We start from the raw sequence: 17,443 nt of genomic DNA on the forward strand, positions 1-17,443 counted from the left end.
TACTAATATATTTTCCATTTTTTTCCGATATCAAGATATTATCATCTTGCTCATAGTATGTCAAGCAAATTTAAGCAAACTACATTTTTTGATGTGTTGCTTACTTTACTGATATCCTGTTCATTAAAAAAAAATACATAGGGATAAAACATGTATTTGGTTGTGGATAATTGTTTGAATACATAGTTACTTAGTTTACTTGTTTGGGACATAGAGAAATTGGCTAGTGCTCACAGGAAATGTATTAAAATGTCATGATTTAATATAATCTGATGAGGATTTTATAATAATTAAAAGTTATGTTAAGGTTCACCTACTCTAAATGTTCACTTATCATGTAGAAAGCCTAGTCACGTGAGCACTAAGAGATAGTGTGGTGTAGTGAATAGAGAGAATTGGCCTGAAAGTCAGAAAAAACCTGGGTTTAAATTCAGCTTCCCACACATGCTGTATGTATGACCCTAGGTAATTCACTTACATTCAGGTAGCTCCTTAATGCTCCAAGTTGGGGAAATTTGCTTATCTGCATTAGTTAAGGGAGTTTGCTTCATTGGTAGTTGTTTATGTTAATGAAATCACCGGTCTGGATCAAGAAACATTGCAAAAATTATTTTATTCTGTGGTAAATAGAAGGCAGGTTTTCTGTTTGTGAGACTATTTGATTGTCCAGAACACTATTACCTTCACCTCCCACTGTATCCTGTGCCATCTTCAGTCGTTCTGATCCATATCTGGCTGCAGTACCCAGATGGCTCCAGAGGAGAGAGTGAGGCTGGTGACTTTGCACAGCCCTCCCTCACTTAAAACCAATTTACTTGCAAGTCATGTCATCACCTTCCTGATGTCCTGGTCCTCTTTGAGAAGGAAGGACAAACAACAACCTTCACCTCCTGAATTTCAGAGAACTTACTTCATTCCTTTTTCATCAGTCTTCAGAGCAATCAATATATGTCAGATTTCCTTTTAATAATTTGTTGTTAAATATACTGTGAACAATAAGTTATATTTGATCCCTATAGATGAATTTCTTTTATGTAAACACTAAATGTCATCAGACTTGTTATAATTTCTTCTGCTTACCCATTTCTGATAATTTAGGACTAAGAGATTATCAGAAACAGTGGTTTTAACAAAGTTACCAAACTTGAAGCAGACCAATAAGTTGCTAAATCTTGTTTTTATCTTCATAAGTCTCCTGTGTGTCCCTTTCTTTCCATTCTCACAGCCACTACCCCACTTTATTAGCCTCTCATTCCTTCTCAGCTGGGCTCTTCCAATAGCATTCTACCTGTTCTCTTTACCTTAAGCTTTTCCCTACTCCAATTCATCCTCTACACAGCTGTCAAAATGATTTTCTTAAAGTGTAGATCTGACCTAAAGCCTCCGCACCCCTCGCCCCTTTAAACTCCATTGGCTCCCTGTTACATGTAGAATCAAATATAAACTCTGGCATTAACTTGGCCCCTTCCTGTCTTTTGAGTCGTTTAATGTATTACTCCCCTCCATGCCCTCTATGATCTAACCATGTTGACCCACTTGCTTTCTCCCACCTCCATGCCTTTGTAAGGGCTGTCCCCTTTGCAATGGAATGCTTTCCCTCTTCATTGCTGCCTCTTTAATACCTAACTTCCTTCAAGTCTTAGTCAAGTATCACCTTCTAAATTAGGTTTTTCTCAGTCCCCTGCAGTTGCTAAGTACGTATCCCTCTAAGGCAGTATTGAATCTACTTTATATGTATTTTGTGTATGCCTATCTATGTACATATTGTCTCCTTTACCAGCTTGAAAACTCCCTGAGAGTAGAGATATTTTTTCTTTTTCCTTGTATCCCCAAAAGTTACAGTGTCTAATGTGTAATAATTTCTTTTTAAATGCTTGTTGGTTGACTGAATAATTGAAACCAAACTTGAAACTTAGGCAGGAAGGGACTTATAGGTTGATGTTATCATGGAATATAATATTCTAAGAGTTATAACTAAACATGCAGACTAGTTAGCATGTAGGAATCACAGCCTAGGGTTGGGGCCACAAGGCAGAATTTATAGATTTCAGAAATAGTCAGATCCAGGAAGTATAGCTGTTACCCGTCTGGAATCGGAGTTCAAAAAGTTGAGTTTGGAGTTGAGGGTCAAATTTGGATGTATCAATTTATTAAAATTTGAGTACAAGAGTTAGATCAAAAATTATAAAAGAAAGCAAGAGTTAAGTTTACAGGAGTCGGAATATTAGAAAAATTAGGGTACTGCGTTTGATCTAGTAAGGTTCATTATTGCTTCCTTTTATAGTGAGGACTAACCATTAGCTTAGGTATGTGGGCTGGTCCAGTCTTGGACGTAAGAATGAAGTGGAATTAAGTATTACACTTGGTATTACTCCAATCTTGGTAGCATAGAAAAAGTTAAGAACGTTAACATTTTGGCAACCTTTAGGGGGATTGAGTTATCAACCACAGTTTGTGTCAATTTCCATTTGTTTCTTAGGTAAGATAGTCTCTGTTAAAGTCTGTTTCCTTATCAATTGTGTGTATGTCAATTTACAAAAGAGATCAGATTAGAGTTAGTTTGCTCAACTACACTATATCTTTTCTTTGGAAAGTATTGTTATTACTTTCACCCCTCACCTTCCCTGTGTCTTCTCCCTCTCCCATCACAAAAAGAAAAACACAGTGATTGCAAGAAATAGGAATATTTCTTAAAACAAACCCACACATTTGCCATGTCCAAAAAGTTGTGTCTTTCTGAATTGTGAATCTGTCACCTGTCAACAGATGGGAAGCATGCTTCATCATCATTCTTCTGTAATAGTTGTTATTCATTGCATTGGTAAGGGCTCTTAAGTCTCTCAAAGTTGTTCAACTTGATAATGTTATTGCTCTTTATATTCTCCTGGTCCTGCTCCTTAGCAGCCACAACTACTAAAGACCTAGAAAAGAAGTTCTTGCCATTCTAAAGTCAAAGTTCTTAGAAATGTCAAATGCTTGAACATCAGAAACTGATATGGTATTATCAATGGAAATGACACCAAAGAAGATAGAGTGCCATCTGCCTTGCTGCTGTACCCTATGGACAACTGGGTCCATCTTTTAACTTTCTTATTTTTTTGATGATGCTGTCTGGCTGTAAGTCATGAGATGCTATACACCTTCAAAAATTAAAGTCACTCTTCACCCATGGCCCTTGGAAGGTGAATAGACTACAGCATAGTACTAAATTCAGAAATTTAGAGAAAGACCCCTTCTCCCCCAGCATTTTGGTTGGACCCTCTTTGTAGGTTTTGTGGGAGGACATGCATGAGAGTTGAAGATGATGTAAAGGCATAGGTGGGTGTATTTACATGGAGGAAATCATATAGCAATTGAATAGCTTCAACTATTGAATTATATTTTATTACTTCCCTCTGTGTACTTCATGATCTGGCCAAACTGCAGCTAAGAAGTTCTCTAAGCTCCCTTTTGGTCTGGGATTCCTGCCTTGGTTATTTTTCTGCTCACTTTGCTAGATGCTGGAACAGATTCTGCTCTGATCCTTTGGTCTGATCCAGACTACTGCTTCTGAACTTTCTCCTTTCTTGGTACATAACCCAGGAACTCCTTGCCCAAGAATACCTCCTCCTTCCCCTCACCAAACACCCACCACCCCCACCTTGGGCAGATCCTCTTTTCATTCTTCCCTGAATCTGTGACCCAGAACTGGGTAGGATACAACAAAGCTGCCAGTTGGCATCTGTACCTAACACACTGGTATGGGGCTGGTTTTGGGGGTACTCCAGTATGGGGACCCTCTTTTGTCCTGGTGCCAAGTCTTTCCTTGGATGCAGGAGCCCTATACAGCCCCGATTGTCAGCCGACCTCTCTGTCCATCTTCTTATGCTGACCTGAGACAGACAAAGGGCACTCTGACTTTTTCTGGGTTTCTTCATCAGGATTTGGTCTGGTTAATCTGTTTGGAGTAGTTATTTGGAGCATTGTTTCCTGCTGTTCCTCCTAGATGGCTCTGTTACCTCCCTTCCCCATTTGCATTGTACTTATAATACTCGTCGTCCCTGCAACTGTAATCTCAGTAGCACCCTATTCTAATCAATTTTCCTAACAGACTACAGATTCTTGTGTTCCCTGGTCATTTTGCTGATCACCTTTCCTTCTAATCTCACTCAAACAATCTAACTCCTTATTATCCACTATTTTTTTAAAAATCAAATTACCTGCCCATTGACATGTCCTCTCAATATTTTTCTTCTCTCTGAATATTGTTTCCTATTCATCATCCTTCCTCAGAAGCATTTAAGAAGGGATTCCCAATACCTTTTTTCAACCAGCAAATATGCTTTAAAGATGCTAAGGAAATTGCTCTCCCTGGTACACACAAAGGTAATTTTATTCAGGGTACTTATGAAAATGACACTTAAGAAAACTACTGTAGGGAAGTAGCAAAAGTAATAATCCTGGTTCAAAGATTAGTTAAGCTTAAAAAGTGCACATTAATGAGTTGTTTTGTCTCCTGAGAGCAGAGGTTCTTAACCTGGAGTCCATGAACTTATTAAAAAAAAAACAACACAACATTTTAACAATTGTATTCCCATATAGTTTGTCTCCTTTCTAATCTTATTTTATGCATTCAAAAATTATTTTGGGAAGGAATCCATAGGTTATACCAGACAGCCAAAGGAGTTAAATGACACAGAAAAGGTAAAGAAGCTCTGCTTTAGAGCAGTATACTGTAAGACAGAATAATAAATGGTTGATACAGTGCTTGATACTGTATGTATTTTTTCCTTGGAGATGCTTAAAACTTTGCCAAAGAAATATAACAGTGTATTAATAAATTTCCTCAGAAAGCATTTGGGTAATTCTATTTTTGTTATTGTTATGATTATCATAGAATAATATGCACTATGCATTTTACTTTGGGGCAGGAGTCCTTAATCAGTTTTTGTGTCAAGAACTTTTTTGGAAGTCTGTTGGTGCCTCTGAACTCCTCAGAATAATGTCTTTAAATACATAAAAATATAACTCATAGGATTATAAAGGAAACCAGTTATATTGAAGTAAAGACTTTTCTCCCCCCATCCAAGTTCATGGGTGTCCAGAGATCTGTCCCATGAAGCCCAGCTGAAGAACCTGTGCTCTAGTGAATGAACAGAGTAAAACAGGAGATGTTTTTCTCTTTCATAGATTCAATTCATGATGGAATTTTTTCTGTTGGTAAAATGAACTGCAATATGGTTTTTCTTTTTTTGTTGTTTTAATTTAATTACTGCCACATTAAGCATTTTTCTTTTTTAACAGGTATCTTTCAGATGAAGGAATTGAAGCCTGCAAAAGTTCTCCTGACAAAGTCAATATAAATGACATCATCCTGATTGCCCTCAATGTAGGTTATATTTATAAATTTTTCTGCAAGATTTTTCTGTTAACCTGCTTAATCCAAATACCATATTTAGGAATAATGAATCAAAACATAGTATTTTATGATAATGATAGTTAACATTAACATAGTACTTTAAAGTTTGCAAGGTGCTTTATAAATATTATTTGATGACTTTAATGGAGAATGATTCTAGTTTTTAAACACGTCATTTATTTATTTTGGTATCTAACTCTTAAATCTCAGAATATCCAGCTTCATCAGGAATTGATTGATGTTTCTTGAACGTATTTTATGTAGAATCCACCAGCAAGAGGAAAATGTAGCAACTTAATTCTGAATCAGGTGATTAGTTATAGATGTTGTAACATTTATTGTAGATATATAATATGGGTTGAAACCTACTACACCAGTGCCATTTATTTGGAACTTATATTTAGAAGATATTCCAGGAAATGCCTCAGAATTTGATTTCTTCTGAAAAGTTCTAGGATCTGAAAAGGAAATTTAAAGAATCTATTCATTTTTGAGGAGCCTACATTTGCCCTTGTTAGGGTTATTTTTGCTGCATTTTCATCAGTAGTTAATCAATAATGTTCTTATATCTGTGGGTCATTATTTTTGTGCTTTCAAAAATCAAAAAGTGATAAAATTTGGTAGCAAAATACATAAAAAATTAATATTTACAAAACCTTTTCCCTTTTGATGAAAAAAAGGTATAATAGAATTTCTGGATATAGAGGAGGAAACTGACTATAACATTAAAGTATATAAAATTTAAATAAATGGCAAGGGAAGGAAAGATAGGAAGATATCCTTTTATTAAAGATTTTAAAGGAATACGATTCCAAAATTACTCTTGAGTCTTTATTTCGTAGCATAGTAGCATTCATATTCATCCTTATCCTAGCTAAATATTCCATTCTCCCCTCCCTTAAATTAATTTCTTTTATTCTGTACTTAATTCATATGGTAGTTTCTATTCATCATCTTCTAACTAATAATAAGAAGCAGTAAAAAGTAAATTATTGAGTCATACCAAGTTCTCACTTTTAAGACATCTTATTTAGTTAACTAAATAATTTTAATTCCTGTAGTTTCTTCCCCCATCTATGTGTTAAATACGTTCAATCCAATTCCCACTATTTCCTAAGGGCTTTAGGAAAAAGGGCAAAAGAGGTCAAAACCAAAGAGTCTGCATGATGAAGACTATAGATGGAGATTTTTTTATTTCATATTTACTATGCTGTATTTGTGCTGTGCTGTTAGATATGTCCTAACATTGCATTTTCTTTTTGGGAATAGTCCTGCACCACTAATTACTGTTTATTATTTTTTTTTTTTGTGGGGTGGTGTTTTTTTTTTTTTGCTATTTTCACATAGGTGAAATTATGTTTCCATAAGTTGTTTAAACATGAAATATAATTGTATGATGATAATATCCCATTATAACAAGTGCCCTGTTATTCCATAGGTTTTGTTCTGTGCTTTGTATACATAGTGATAGGTGCTGTATCTCTCAGTCAAACATGGCTTAGGATATAGATTTCATCCATTATTATTATGTGTGAATTTTATAATGGGTTCATTTCTAATTAAATATAAAGAGTAGCTATTTGAATTGCTAAACTGCTTGTGTGTAATTTTTTGAATTAGATTGTTGACTTTTAGAAAGATTAAAAAGTAGAGCTGTTTTCTGAAACTCTGATAACTTCCTTGGAGAATATAAACAGAATTCATGTTAAAATCCTGTCCAAAGATATGTGGAATCTAGCTTCGTTTCTCATAGTCATCCTTTTTGGTATATTTCATACCCTTTCCGTGGAGAGAAGTTATTTCAGAAGATATACTCAATGCATATTTATTTTCCCTTTGGTCTAGCATCTTATGAAGAAATTTAATCCTTTATTCATGACATAGAATTTTAATTTTCTTTTCTGATTCTATTTTAATGATATCCTTTTTATTTTAGACAGATTTGAGAACCATTGGCAAGAAATTCCTCCCCAGTGACATTAATGGTGGAAAGGTGGAAAAGGTAACCCAGAATGCTAATATGTTTTTATTCTAATGGAGAGGATCCTGGGGATCACTTGAAGGATTTGGGGATGTTTAGCTTTTTCTCCACTCAAATCCTTCAACATTGCTTTCATATGGAAGAATTAGATATATTCTTTTAGTCCCAGAGATCAAATGTAGCCATTTTAGCAGGAAGTTGAAAAGTTAATTTAAAAGGTGTCCTTTAAGCACAGTTTTGAAGAAAACGGAGGTTTGTGAGAGGTGGAGGTGAATTCCATGTGTGTCCCAGGTACAGAGAACTGTCAGTTGCCATGTGGTGTGTGAGGAACAAAAGGGCCATTTTGGCAGTACTGTAGCATCTGGGAAAGAGTATAGCATATAATAAGGTTGAAACAGAAGTTTTGGCATAGGTTGTAGAGGGCTTTAAAAGCCAAACAGAGGAACTCTTATTTGATCCTAGAGGCAGTAGAGGGATCCTTTGGAGTTTATTTAGAGGCCTGACATAATAAGGAGCGAATCACTACAAGTGATTTTGTGGAGGTTGGTTAAATTAACATGTAATATTATGTATTATATTAGTTATTAGTGTCTTATTTTCCTACTAGTCTATAAGGTTAGGAACTACTTTATCTAAATCTTTCTATCTTCTTGAATAATATGCTGTGCACATCAGTACTAAATGTTTGCTAGATGCATAAATTAAAATAGGCTGGTAAATATACAAAATATGTTACAGACTATTAAGGTTTTATAATTGTGCCTTTTCTTTTTAATTGATCTATCATCAGATCTCTTATTTGTGAATATAGTAGCATAAGAAAATAGAAGAGAACATTGTAGTAAAGCTATTAGCGCCTTGGAAATAATGTCCTTTCAGCTCTTTGCCTTTTTTTCCTTTTTGACTGTGTCTCATGTTATGATACCAATAAAATCCTCTCATTTATGTATCTTGAATATACTTACTTATCTACATATTATCTTTTCCCATTAGAGCATAAAGTCTTTGAGGTTAGGGGCTGCTTTTTATTTTCCTTCATATCTCCAGACTAATGCCTTGACACATCATGAGTGCTTAATGAATGCTTATTGATTCATTGATTTTTCTATTTCATTTTTCATGTCATTTGAACATTTATGCAAAACAGTTCCAACTAAAAATTGCCATACATGCCATTGTTTATGTTTTGAACTTTTGAGTCTAGCAATCATCAATCAAGAAATTATTAAGGATAAGATAGGATAGGAATAGGGACTAGACCTGTTATTTCATTAGTATAGGTGAAATGAGGGAATTCCTTTTTACCAATGTTGAGATATTTCTAAATGAGGAAATTGAAGCTCAGAGAGATGAAATGACTGGCCCAGAGTCACTGAGCTAATAAAAACTAAGCCAGACTCTGACCCACATCTTTTGACTCTTTCTAAAAGTCCATTCTGCTTTTGTGCACCACTGTCTGCAAAGAATGCTCTGTGTTTGTGTAGTATGATAGAGGGCCAGGGTGGCACTTCTGCAGCTCATAAATTTGGAATTACCCAGCACTGAGGAGCCAAGCTAACCTTCCCAGGGTCATCATAGCTGATATGTGCCAGTTGATCTATGAGAGAAGGTGGCCAAAGTCTTGGAATATGAAGATAGGAAAGGAAAATTTTTGTTTACTCCAAATGGTAATTGATAGTACAGGAGAGTTCTCAAAGTTAAAGAAGTGTTATAACTTGTCAACTATAATTCCTAGTCTTTGTAGTCCTTAAGCCTAAGCGCTGGCCTCGGATATTTACCAGCTCTGTGACCCTGGGCAAATCACTTAACCCTGTTTGCCTCAGTTCCTCATATATAAAATGAGCTGGAGAAGGAAATGGCAAACCATTGTAGTATCTATGCCAAGAAAACCAAAAAAACTCAAATGGGATCACAAAGAGTTAGACGTGACTGAAAACAACTGAACAATTAATTCACTATCCCACTCACCACAGTTGCTCTTCCAAATCTTTTCATTCCTCCTTAAAATTTCCATAACTCTTCTTTCTCCCACCTTCTCAGATGAGAGCCTTGCTGAGAGGTTCATATTATCATATTCACTGAAAAAAATTGAAGCCACTGGCCAAGAGCTCCCTCTTTTTTCCTCTTCAGCTCACATCAACTGGATACTTCTACCACTCTTTCCTCCTTCACCACTATGTCATATGATGAGGTGGACCTTTACCCTTGCTAAGGTTAACTCCTTTATATATCCAAGCATCTCATTCTATCCTGTCATCTCCAACACATAGCCTCTTCTATCATCCACATTGTCTTACTTATCGTTAGTCTTTCCTTATCTACTGGCTGCTTCCCTACTACCTACAAACATTTCCATGTCTACCCTATCCTCAAAAAACTCACTTGATACATCTGTCCTTGCTCATTATCATCTCATATTTCCCCTTGCCTTTTGTCGCTAAATTGTCTGAGAAGGCTGTCTATAATAGGTGCCCCCACTTCCTTTCTTCTCACTCTCTTTCTAACTTTCTATAGTGTGTCTTCAGACCTCATCATTCAACTGAAACTACTCTCTTCAAAGTTGCTAATGATCTTTTAATTGCCAAATCTAATGGCCTTTTCTTAATTCTCATTCTTCTTTACCTCCCTGCAGCCTTTGACAGTGCTAAACATCCTCTTCTTCTTGATATTCTTATACCTAAATTTTTGTTATACTTTTCTCACGTAGTTCCCTGCCAACCTATCTGACCATTCCTCAATTTTCTTTTCTAGAATTTCATAAGGGTCATGTTCACCAAATATGATTGTCTCCCAAGAATCTGTCCTGCGACTCTGTCTTTTCTCTCTGTACTATTTTATTTAATTATCTCATCAGCTCTCATGGATTCAATTTATCACCTCTATGCTGATGATTCTGAAATCTACTTTTCCAGTAACCTCTCTGCTGACCTCTGGTCTTGCCTCTCCAATTGCTATTAAGCATCTCAAACTGAATGTCCTGTAGACATGTTAAACTCAACTTGCTCAAAACCAAACTCATTTTTCTCAAACCTTCCCCTGTTCCAAACTTACCCGTTGCTATTGAGAGTACCACCATCTTCCCACTTACCCAGGCCTGCAACATAGGTGTTATTCTCAGTTCCTCACTCTAATTTACCTCCCATGTACAATCTGTTGCTACAGCCTGTTGATTTTAACTTCGTAACATCTCTCACATATTTCCCTTCCCTTCTCTGGCATTGCTACTACCCTGGTGCAAGCCCTCATCACCTCATGCCTAGACTATTACAGTAGACTGTTGTTTGGTCTGCCTGCTTCAAGTAAGTGTCTTTCCACATTAGTCTGTGTCCACTCAATTGTCAAAGTGATCCTTTTTTTTTACATTTATTTATTTATTTTTAGTTTTCAACATTCACTTCTACAAGGTTTTGAGTTCCAAATTTTCTCCCCATCTCTCCCCTCCCCCTACCCCACCCCTGCATTCTGATTACTCCTTACCCCAGTCTGCCCTCCCTTCTATCACCACCCATCCCTTCTCTCATCCCCTTCCTTTTCTGTTTTCCTGTATGGTAAGAATTATTTCTATATCCCATTGCCTGTGTATCTTATTTCCCAGTTACATGTGAAAACAATTTTTAACATTCGTTTTTAAAACTTTGAGCTCCAAATTCTCTCCCTTCTTACTTCCCCACCCACCGTCATTGAGAAGGCAAGCAATTTGATGTAGATTATATGTGTTATCCTGCAAAACACTTCCATAGTAGTCATGTTGTGAAAAATTAACTATATTTCCCTATTCCTATCCTGCCTCCCCATTTATTCTATTCTCTCCTTTGACCCTGTCTCTCCTCAAAAGTGTTTGCTTCTGATTACCCCCTCTCCCAATCTGCCCTCCATTATATGATTCCCCCCCTTATCCCTTTCCCCCCTATTTTCCTGTAGAGTAAGATAGATTTCCATAGCCAATTGAGTGTGTATGTTATTCCCTCCTTAAGCCAAATCCAATGAGAGTAAGGTTCACTCATTCCTTCTCACTTTCCCCCTCTTTCCCAACACTAAAAGCTTTTTCTTGCTTCTTTTATGTGAGATAATTTACCCCATTCTACCTCTCCCTTTCTCCTTCTTCCAATACATTCCTCTTTCACCCCTTAATTTTATTTTTTAGATATCATTCCTTCATGTTCAACTCACCCTGTGCCCTCTGTCTGTATATGTTCCCTCCAACTACCCTAATGAGACAGGTTTCATGAATTACAAATATCACCTTTCCATGTAGGAATGTAAACAGTTCAACCTTAATAAGTCCCTTATGATTTCTCTTTCCTGTTTACCTTTTCATGCTTCTCTTGAGTCTTGTATTTGAAAGTCAATTTTTCTATTTAGCTCTGTTTTTTTCTCAAGAATACATTAAATTCCGCTATCTCATTGAATGACAATTTTACCCCCTCATTGATTACACTCGGTTTTGCTGGATAGGTGATTCTTGGTTTTAATTCTAGCTCCTTTGACCTCTGGAATAGCATATTCCAAGTCTTCCAGTCCTGTAATGTAGAAGCTGCAAAATCTTGTGTTATCTTGTTGTGTTTCCGCAATACTTTGAATTGTTTCTTTCTGGATGCTTGCTATATTTTCTCCTTGACCTGGGAAGTCTGAAATTTGGTTATAATATGCCTGGGAGTTTTGATTTTTGTAGCTCTTTCAGGAGGTGATCAGTGGATTCTTTCAATTTCTGTTTTCTCTCTGGTTCTAGAATATTAGGGCAGTTTTCCCTGATAATTTCTTGAAAGATGATGTCTGGATGTCTGGGCTCTTTTTTTTTTTTTTCCGTCTTGGCTTTCAGGTAGTCCAGTCATTTTTAAATTATCTCTCTTGCTCTATTCTCCAGGTAATTTGTTTTTCCAACAAGATATTTCACATTGTCTTCTATTTTTTTATTCGTTTGGTTTTGTTTTATATTTCTTGATTTCTCATAGAGTCATTAGCTTCCATTTGCTCCATTCTAATTTTTAAGGAATGATTTTCTTCAGTGTGCTTTTGGACCTCCTTGTCCATTTGGCCAATTCTGCTTTCTCCTCATTGGTTTTTTGGACTTCTTTTGCCATTTGGTCTAGTCTGTTTTTTAAGGTGTTATTTTCTTCAGTATTTTTTTTTGAGTGTCCTTTAAGCAAACTGTTGACTTGTTTTTCATAATTTTCGTGCATCACTATCATTTTTCTTCCCAATTTTTCCTTTACTTCTCTTACTTGATTTTCAAAATACTTTTTGAGTTCTTCCATGGCCTGGGACTGATTCATATTTTTCTTGGAGGATTTGGATGTAGGAGCTTTGACTTTGTTGTCTCCTTCTGAGTGTATGTTTTGATCTTCCTTGCCACCAAAGTAAGTTTCCATAGTCTGAGTTTTTTTTTTTCCATTGTTTGCTTATTTTCCCAGCCAATTACTTGATTTTTTAACTCTTTGTTAAGGTAGGGCTCTGCTTCCAGTGTGGAGGGGATACTGTCCCAAGCTTCAGGGGTTTTATGTAGCTATTTTCAAAGATACTTCTAGGGAACTGTAAGTATTCAGTTCTTCCAAATTGGTATGATTTAAGGAGAAGTGTTTACTCCTCTCCTGGCCTGTGTTCTGGTCTGTGAGTGACCACAAGTAATCTTTTCTGCCTTGGAATTGTGAGGAGAGTTCTCTCTCCACTGCTGCCACAAGCTCTGCTATGCCAGTGCTCCTCCTCGTCCCAGGACTGCAACCCAGAGCCAAGATGGGCAAAGCAACAGAATCCTGCCTCAGTGCCAGCAAAGAGATCCTTGTAGTCTCCTTTTAATCATTTTTTCAATCCCCTTACCGTCAGTGGACTGAGAGCTGCTGCCACCTCTGGACTGCTGGAGCAACTTATACTGGACAGTGCTCCTCTCTCAACTTGGTGTAACACACTTTTCCTGTCGACCTTCTAGGTTGTCTTGGGCTGGAAATTTGTTTCAGTCTGGCTTTTTGTGGGTTCTGCTGCTCTAGAATTTGTTTAGAGTCATTTTTTACAGATATATGGAAGGGTTTGGGGAAGAACTCAAGGCAGTCCCTGCTTTTACTCCACCATCTTGGCTCCACCCCTCAAAGTGATCTTCTTAAATCTCAGGATTGACCATGTTGCCCTACCTAATCAATAAACTCCAATGACTTCCTTTAACTTCCAGGATCAAATATAAAATCCTTTCTTTGCTGTTGGAAGGCTTCCATAACTTCTAGACTGCCTTCTAGTGTACTCAATCTTTACCCTCTACCCCAGTACTCTTCAATCCAGTGATACTGGCCTTGCTGTTCCTTGAACAAGACACTCCATATCCTGACCGTAGACATTTTCACTGGCAGTGTCTCATGTAGAGAATGTTCTCCCTCCTTATCTCTACCTCTTGGCTTCCCTGGCTTTAAGTCCCAGCTAAAATTCCACCTTCTTCAAGAAGCCTTTCCTTTCTATGTTAATTATAGTGCCTTCTCTGTTTTAATTATTTCTGATTTATCCTGTAGAGAGTTTATTTGTTTATAGTTATTTGCATATTGTTTTCCCCATTAGATTGTGAACTCCTTGAGGGTAGGACCTGTCTCTTGTTTTTCTTTGTATTGCCAGCACTTAACATGGTACCTGGCATGTAGTAGACATTTAATAAATGTTTACTGACTAGCTAAATACTTTTTAGCTATGTGGAGCTCACATCCTTAAAAAGCAGCCCATTCCATTGATGTATAGCCTTAATTTATAGTAAATTTTTCCTTATGGTACCAAAATTCATAACCTTTTTACTCTAGTTCTTCCCTTTAAAATCATACTTAAGAAATTTGTTCTCTCTACCACATGATTCCCTTTTGCATACTTGAAGGCAGCTATCACACTTCTTGTCTTCTCATCACCAAAATTATAATTATTACATGAAGGTGTATTTGTATTTTTTTTTGTTGACTACAAACATGAGAAACCACCTAAGTTGTTGAATTAAAAAAAAAAACAAAACTCATAGTAAAGTTTCATATTTAAATGTTCTAAAAAGAGATTTAGATAGATGGAAGATTATTCAGAGGAGAGCATTTGAATGTGGTTATAAACATGGTAAAAATACTTAAGACTGTCAACTTAGGATTCTTTATTATTTGCTTTATGAATTTATAGTTTTCTTTAATACAGGGATTCTTAGACTTTTTGTTATCTTTAGCAATCTGACAAAGCCTACAGACCTTTTCTCAGAATATTTTTAAATGCTTGAAACAAAATAGATGTTATTACAAAAGAAACCAATTATATTGAAATAGTTACCAATTTTTTTTTTTAAGTTCATGTTAAGAATCCTTGACTTAAGGTATAAAAATCATAAAATGATGCTGAATAGTCACGGATAAGTACTAAGAAGCCTGAGTCATAATACTGAAGTATATTACTTTAAAAAATTATAAATCTAAAAGAATTGAACATTCTGATATGATTGTTTTCATAGCAATAAGTGTCCTAACCAAGTTGAACTGTTAGTTGTTTAAAAAAAAAAAGGATTTTATTTGAAAGTATTTTATGACCAACAGATAGTATGAAGAAATTTGGGAATTTAGGTATTTAAAATTAATCCTTATAGTAAGGGTACTTAGTCTGCTTGTGTAAGATTTATTTCTACACTGCTAATGTGGACCTAAATTCATTATGAGAAATTAGTGTAACATACCTGTTATGCTCAAAGTATGAGCATTACCAATATCAACCACAAGATGGCTTTGCTGTCTTAAAATAAAAATGTACAGTCTAAAGACATTTTTGTGAATTTGTTTAAAGAAGTTACAAAAAAATTCTTGTATACTTTAGAGAAGGTTCTATGAATTTAAGTTACCCCAAGTATCTGTTTCTTTATTCCTTGTATCAGATAGCATGATTTCTGTAGTTTTCATTTTAATGAAATGTTGTACATATTTTCAGTGAATATATTGTTGAGCATTAACAAGTTGTAGCTATCATTACCAATAATTATTGTTATTAGTAGCATTTATGTATAGTTTTAAACACAATATCTTGTACATTATAGATGCTCAATGTTTTATTGATTGAAATTTCAAAACTAACTTTCACAAAGTAACTTACAGGTTTTTAATCAAAAGGAATATTAAAGAACTGATGCCTTTTTAAAAATAGCATTTTACCATTGACCAAGCATCTTCCATACATTTTCTCATTTTCACAGCAGTCCTGTGATGTGTTTAATAGGTAATTGTTGTCTCTATTTGACAGATATGGAAACTCTGGCCCCTGACCACATAGTTATTGAGGGACAGAAGCAAAATCAGAAGCCAGATTTTTCTGACTACAAATCTCTTACTATATTGTGATGCCTCTCATTTGGGAAAGACTGTACCATTGTATGGGATTCCCTCATTATTTCTTCCCTTTTTACTAGATGTGCCATCCTTGAATATGAACCTAGTATGTATTTTGCTTTAGAATGTTTCCACCTTTTAAAAACTTTCATGGAGGTATAGACTTTATAAAGACCTAAAACCATATTATCCATTCTCAGTACTTGGTATAATTGCACATTCTTAAAATTCTAAGGGTCAGGGACTTCCATGATTTCTTTCAGTAAGTATTTTTCATCACCTCATTAATTTCAGTGTAAGAAAATCTCACTTTGCTCTTGTTTAGCCTAAAATCTTTTGAAACTTCTTCAAAGTTTTTCTCAATTTCTTCAACATTTTCTCAAAAACTATTTCCCTAACACTTACCTGCTTGCTCCTTGACTCCTTTTTATTATTTACTGTGTCAGTCTCCTGTCTTATTCTAGTGGGGTTATGAAGCAGCAAGGAGAATAAACAGTGGGGTAATAATAAGCAAGAGGGGAAGAGCAGAGAAGGGTGGCAGCTGCTAATTAACAGAAATGGCTAGACCATTTTTGCTAGTGGGACATCTTCCTGTTGTTGATGTAATCTTACAACATTTGCTGACATATCAATATGGTTGGCTTGACCATATTAACTGTTTGTTTTCTCTGAAGTCTGGTATAAAAGTGTTAAGTGAGTCCAGAGTAAATCATAGAACCTCATTCATCACAATTCAGTAAGTTCCAAATTTTGTCTGATCATACTAGGTTATTAGGATACAAAAACAACAAAGCAGTTCATACTCTTACATACCTTACAGTTTCACTGGCATCTGTACATAATGCAATACAACCCTTTAATTTCTGTGGAATGTTTCCTTCATCAAACATTCAGCTATCATTTCAGTTAATTACATTTTTGACTTTTATATGGTGATGGCTATTTTAATAAAGCTTGGATAAGAAAATTTTAAAAGGTGACTAGAACAAATTTCCCATGTTTAGCTTTCTTCTTTTCCTCAAACTAGCTCACAGTTTAGACATAATTTATGCTGTTAAAATTATATTTTTAAAAATCTGATTTTTTTCTTTTTAAGTTAAAAAGTAGATGCTATATAAAATTACTTATTTTCTTCTCCCTTTGGATATTTTTTTCTAACCCTGAATTGGTAGCTAAATAGACATTTCCTTGGAGATATAATATTAATGTATCTTGAGGAGGGCAATTTGTAAAACTTTGGGACATACTCACCTAGGGGAACTTTAAAAAATAAGTTAATCATTTCACATTGCTTTTGTTATTTGTTGAAATTGTAAATTAATTTATGATACACAGGAATAAAGGGGGTACAAAAAGGGATAATAAAGAGATTAAGAATAATAATGATAGAACATTTTCTGTCAGCATACTCAAAAGTTATACTGTCTTAGAGTGTTGATGAAAAAGTATTTTCTTTAGAGAGGATCCTTCCGGTCTGTGATAAAAAAATCTGTTTTCCAGAGAAATAAGGCAAATTTTGCTGTCATTTCCCAAATATTATATTATACTGTTTCATAAATGCTTAGTTAGAAAACCAGTTACTACATTAATTTTATTTTTTTTGTTTGATAGAAATGGACGGCCTATGAGAAAGTAAATTTCTTTCTGTCTCCACTCAAGAAATGCAAAACTAAATTTATAAGCATTTATAAATATTACATGTATGAATACACTATAGCTCAGATAAATTGAATTCAGGAAAGTTGAAATTCT

At 35.3% G+C, this 17,443-nt stretch overlaps 1 protein-coding gene across 3 annotated transcripts in view; it reads left to right on the plus strand.

The window, feature by feature from the left end:
• The window catches only part of TDRD3 (tudor domain containing 3), a 205,222-nt gene that overhangs the window by 44,473 nt on the left and 143,306 nt on the right, over window positions 1–17,443 (plus strand). For 2 of the 3 annotated variants that reach the window (XM_027846178.1, XM_027846179.1), the window contains exons 2-3: window positions 5,284–5,368; window positions 7,335–7,400. In XM_027846178.1, the coding sequence (XP_027701979.1) occupies window positions 5,284–5,368; window positions 7,335–7,400 (151 nt within the window). Of the gene's footprint in view, window positions 1–5,283; window positions 5,369–7,334; window positions 7,401–17,443 lie in introns of those variants that run through there. The other variant, XM_027846180.1, reaches the window with a different exon arrangement.

The sequence above is a fragment of the Vombatus ursinus genome, unplaced genomic scaffold, assembly GCF_900497805.2.
Source record: "Vombatus ursinus unplaced genomic scaffold, bare-nosed wombat genome assembly UNPS02015089.1, whole genome shotgun sequence".
NCBI classification, from domain to species: Eukaryota; Metazoa; Chordata; class Mammalia; order Diprotodontia; family Vombatidae; genus Vombatus; species Vombatus ursinus.